Here is a 4,334-nt window from a genome sequence, read left to right as displayed (position 1 = left end):
GCCCGGCCAGTTGTCGCTGCGAAGGCAAGCTGGTCTACTGCGAGTCGGGCATTTTCCGAGACGTCCCCGAGAACATCACGGCGGGATGCCAAGGTCTGTCTCTGCGCTATAACCATCTGCTCCTGCTGATGCCATACCAGTTTGCGCATCTCAATCAGCTGGTCTGGCTCTACCTGGACCACAACGCCATCGGCGGCGTGGACGCGCTGGCCTTCCACGGGGTGAAGAGGCTCAAAGAACTCATCGTGAGCTCCAACCAGATCGCCCACCTGCACAACAACACCTTCGGCGCCGTGCCCAACCTACGCAATCTGGACCTATCGTACAACAAGCTCCGGGTCCTTCAGCCGGGTCACCTGTTGGGTCTGCGTAAGCTCCAGAATCTCCACCTGCGATCCAACGGCTTGCGCCAGATCGTAGTTCGTACCTTCCTGGAATGCCGTAGCCTGGAGTTCCTGGATTTGGGTTACAACCGGCTGCGGAGTCTCAGCCGGACCACCTTTTTGGGACTCTTCCGGCTGAAGGAGCTCCACTTGGAGCACAATCAATTCTCCCGGATTAATTTCTACATTTTCCCCCGGCTCACCAGCCTGCAGACGCTTTACCTGCAGTGGAACCGCATCCGCGCCGTGAGCCAGGGCGAAGCGTGGACCTGGGCTAAAATGCAGAAGCTGGACCTCTCGGGGAACGAGATCCAGACCTTGGACCCTCTGGTCTTCCGCTCCATGCCCAATTTGCAAACGCTCAACCTGGAGTCCAACAAGCTCCGGAGTGTGCCGGCGGAAGCCGTGGCGGCGTGGACTTCGCTGAGCTCCGTGGGCCTGGCCGGGAACGCCTGGGACTGCCGGCCCGCCATCTGCCCCCTGGTGGCCTGGCTCAGGACCTTGCGGGACGCCAAAGACATCGGCATGATATGCAGCGGCCCCAAGTCCGTGCAGGGAGAGCGGGTCCTGGACATCGTGGGGAATTATTCCACCTGCGGGGACGGGTGGGCTAAACCCGACACCACCGGCGTATCCACCTACGGCCCCTCGGCCGACCCCTCTTCGCGGCCGGATTCGGACCAACCCCTCTCCCCCACGCCTTCCCCCGCCTGGCCCGATAAAACCGACGGACTCAATCTGAGCTCCGCTGAATCCCCGACTCCGTCCTACCCGGAGACGCCACCGGAACACATGGTTTTCCACAAGATCATCGCGGGCACGGTGGCCCTGTTCCTGGCCGTCTCGCTGATCCTGCTGGTCATTTACGTGTCGTGGAGGCACTACCCCAACGCGGCCAGACAACTGCAGCAGCGCTCGGCCAAACACAAGCGGCGGAAAAAAGCCCACAAGCAGGAGCAGGACTTGAACTCGCAGTTGCAAGAGTACTATCTGAGCTACCATTCCAACTCAGAAACCATGGATTCACTGGCAAACGAGGCCAGGCCCTGCACATGCACCATTTCCGGATCCATCGAATGCGAAGTGTAGACGTCGGCTGGGGCTACCGGCGACAAATCTTTCATCGCGCGGTGTGATTTTTATAATAAACGGCGTTCAGCGAGAGGAGCGGAGCAGGAGGTATCCCGGGGGCTCGTTATTCCGGTGACTAACACGCCATTTTACCTGTGCATGACGCCATCTGCGAAGGGGCCGTTATCCGGTGGTGTCGATCGGTGGATCCGTTGGTTGGTCGAACTGAAAGGGTCAAGAAAAAAAAAAAGCCATTTTTTACTTGCCTGTTTACCTGGTGTTCATTGTATACTATGTAAATACAAAGTTGTTGGGGGGAATTGTGATGTCATGGAATGTGTAAGTGGATGCGTGTTTGGGAAACCCAAAGGGAGGAGTTGGTTATCCGGATTGAAAAAAAATATATTGTCAGTTTTAATACTTCGCTATCTATTTTACTCTTTGTCCTACTAGTTCCAAAAAAATGTAAGCCATTTTGCTGAAACCAGATGCTTCTCACACATGTGGAAAAGAGATATGACAGCCTGTAGATGCAATGTGTGTATATTAGATCAGATCCAATGTTTGGGATAGTTCCCAAAATATGAATAAACTCGTACTTCAGAAACATTCACTTAAAGGCGTTTGGAAAGTTGTGTTTGCGTGTGCATTTGGGAAGCATCGCCAGGTTTGAGAGAACAGGTTTTCAAAAAAATAATAATAATATTAATAATGACTAAAAGTTGCTCATTTTTTAGCCCCTCCCACCATGTTAACAGCCTATTAAATGGCAATCCTTTTCATCATTGATCAGAATAAAGAATTTGAATAGAACATGGTTGCTAAGCACATGTTTAATCATCTTTGGGCAAATTCTTCTCTTTGATTTCCCTCAAGTTTGACGTTATCTTCATTTATTGTCCAGTTTGGAGAAGCCCAAAAACAATTGTTTTCCTTTTGTGAGCCATGTATCTGCTTTTGGTTGAACACTCACATATGATTGATTGCTACATCCATTTGGAAAAACTGACCCAAAGTGACTTTCAAATTTAAAAAAGGCATCTCTTATGATCAAATCTGTTTAAAAAAAAAGATCAATACAAGTAGTTACAAGACCCTTAAATCTATTATCTCCATTGGAGATCATGACGTTGCGCCATTGATCATAACATTTTGTACTTTATGAGAAACAGTGTATTGATTGGGCATTGTTTGTGAAAAGCGCTAACAAACGTCGTGTGGAAAATGACAGTAATTAGCACAATACCGATAGAAGGAAAGTAAAAGAATCAGTCTTTGTTTTTTTTTCCTTTGCCATTTGCGGATGAACATTTCACAGTACGTGAAGGCGCATATTAAAATGATGGCAGATTTTCCCTCTTTTGACTTTAATCACACAGACAAGAGTATTGACTTCATAAATGTGCTTAAAGGCCCCCAATTGGGAGTTTTACAATCTTATCTTCCAAAATAAAAGATCCAGACTCACACAGAAATTTCATTTAATTTTATTCGTCGTCTGTACTGAGGTTGCGGGGGTGCTGGAGCCTATCCCAGCCAACCAACAGTGGGCAGTAACCTGAATTGGTTGCCAGCCAATCATAATTGTCAATTGGTCAAAACAATCTTTCGCAATATGTTTCATTCAAAACAACAGAGTACTTATCGACTTCTATTCGATCTAAAAAAACAAAAAACAAATAAAGCGTTGTATCTGCAGGTACAACACGTATTTTTGGTGATAAAACTTCAATTTAACAAAAATGTGGGCCACCACAGCTTAGAAACAAAACGTTTCAAAAAGCCTACCTTCCTATAAATGACTGTGTTCTCAGCAAAATGGAATTCCAATTGTATTTTGCACTTTTTGGCTTTCTTTTACAAAAGAAAGCGCCTCAGATCGTAGCTCTATCTAATTCGGTTAGGAACACCCGGAGGTGATGGTGGGACTTTAATAACACTGACAATTGTATTAACTAAATGTGGGTCACTCGTGTTCTAACAGCTGCTCTATTTAGCACAACTCCACTATTCTTCTTTCCCCCCAAAAAGAAAAAAACAACAACAACAAAAAGATCCCAAAAGCAAAGAAGGATGTTACAAGGCAAGCCTGTTAGGCTAATAGGAAGACATTCTACTTACCCACCTTCATCCGTCTCCTTCCACCCACCCACGTCTTTCTGGGATAACCTGCAGAGGGGACACGTGGGCATGTGTTGAGTCAGGCAGGATTAACTGATGCTCCGGCATGTGAATTCTATAATAAGGCCATACCTTCTCCCCCCCCCACAATCCCTCCCCCATCCCTCCCCCCCCGGGTGAGCCACGACTTGTACTGTTAATCAGTTTACGACACATGTGGTTTATCATCCAGCTGCCATGCATGTCATCAGGGCTGGTTTTTGCTATGGGCAATGTGGGCGACCGCCCAGGGCTCAATCTGTTTGGGGGGGGGAACAGATTTTTTTTAAATTATATTGCCAGTTGTCTAGAATATTATTCCGCATTTCCAAGTCAAGATAGTGGCATGGACCGTTTGACTGAATTTGCAGAAGGGCCATGGCCTTTTAACCCTAGTGGCAGTAAAGTGCCATTGCATCTGATATAAAATGGGGCAATTTTTTTTTTGCTTATGATGCGTTTCATGATTTTACATCCCTAAAAGCCAGGAGTCAAATTTGGGGTTTAATTCAATCATCCAGAACACAGTATAACACTAAGTGTAAAAAAAACAACGAAAAAAACAGGAAAGACATAAAACCGCTGCTTTTGTCTGGATTAGATTTACATCCCTAAAAGCAAGGAGTCAAATTTTGGGTTTAAGTCAATCATCCAGAATACAGTATAACGCTAAGTGTAAAAAAACGAAGAAAAAAAACAACGAAAAAAACCACGAAAGAC

The 4,334-nt window shown here is 46.7% G+C and overlaps 1 protein-coding gene and 1 long non-coding RNA gene across 3 annotated transcripts in view; one reads left to right on the top strand and one right to left on the bottom strand.

The window, feature by feature from the left end:
- Window positions 1-2,067, top strand: part of LOC144074923 (leucine-rich repeat transmembrane neuronal protein 4-like) — a 2,743-nt gene extending 676 nt beyond the window's left edge. The window contains exons 1-2 of one of the 2 annotated variants that reach the window (XM_077601615.1): window positions 1-93; window positions 159-2,067. The exon at window positions 1-93 is cut by the window's left edge and continues 676 nt beyond it. In XM_077601615.1, coding sequence (XP_077457741.1) covers window positions 1-93; window positions 159-1,472 — 1,407 coding nt within the window. In that variant the 3' untranslated portion in view covers window positions 1,473-2,067. The other variant, XM_077601616.1, reaches the window with a different exon arrangement.
- LOC144074924 (uncharacterized) overlaps window positions 1-3,626 on the bottom strand; it is a 5,842-nt gene extending 2,216 nt beyond the window's left edge. The window contains exons 1-2 of the long non-coding RNA XR_013300418.1: window positions 3,576-3,626; window positions 1,608-1,679 (exon numbers count right to left, since the gene is read on the bottom strand). This is a non-coding gene — a long non-coding RNA (uncharacterized LOC144074924). The remainder of the gene's footprint in view (window positions 1-1,607; window positions 1,680-3,575) is intronic.
- Window positions 3,627-4,334: the final 708 nt, after the last annotated feature.

This window comes from Stigmatopora argus, chromosome 5 (assembly GCF_051989625.1).
Source record: "Stigmatopora argus isolate UIUO_Sarg chromosome 5, RoL_Sarg_1.0, whole genome shotgun sequence".
Lineage (NCBI taxonomy): Eukaryota > Metazoa > Chordata > Actinopteri > Syngnathiformes > Syngnathidae > Stigmatopora > Stigmatopora argus.
Note: the sequence above shows the minus strand (reverse complement) of the source record. Positions and strands in the feature narration are given on the sequence as shown.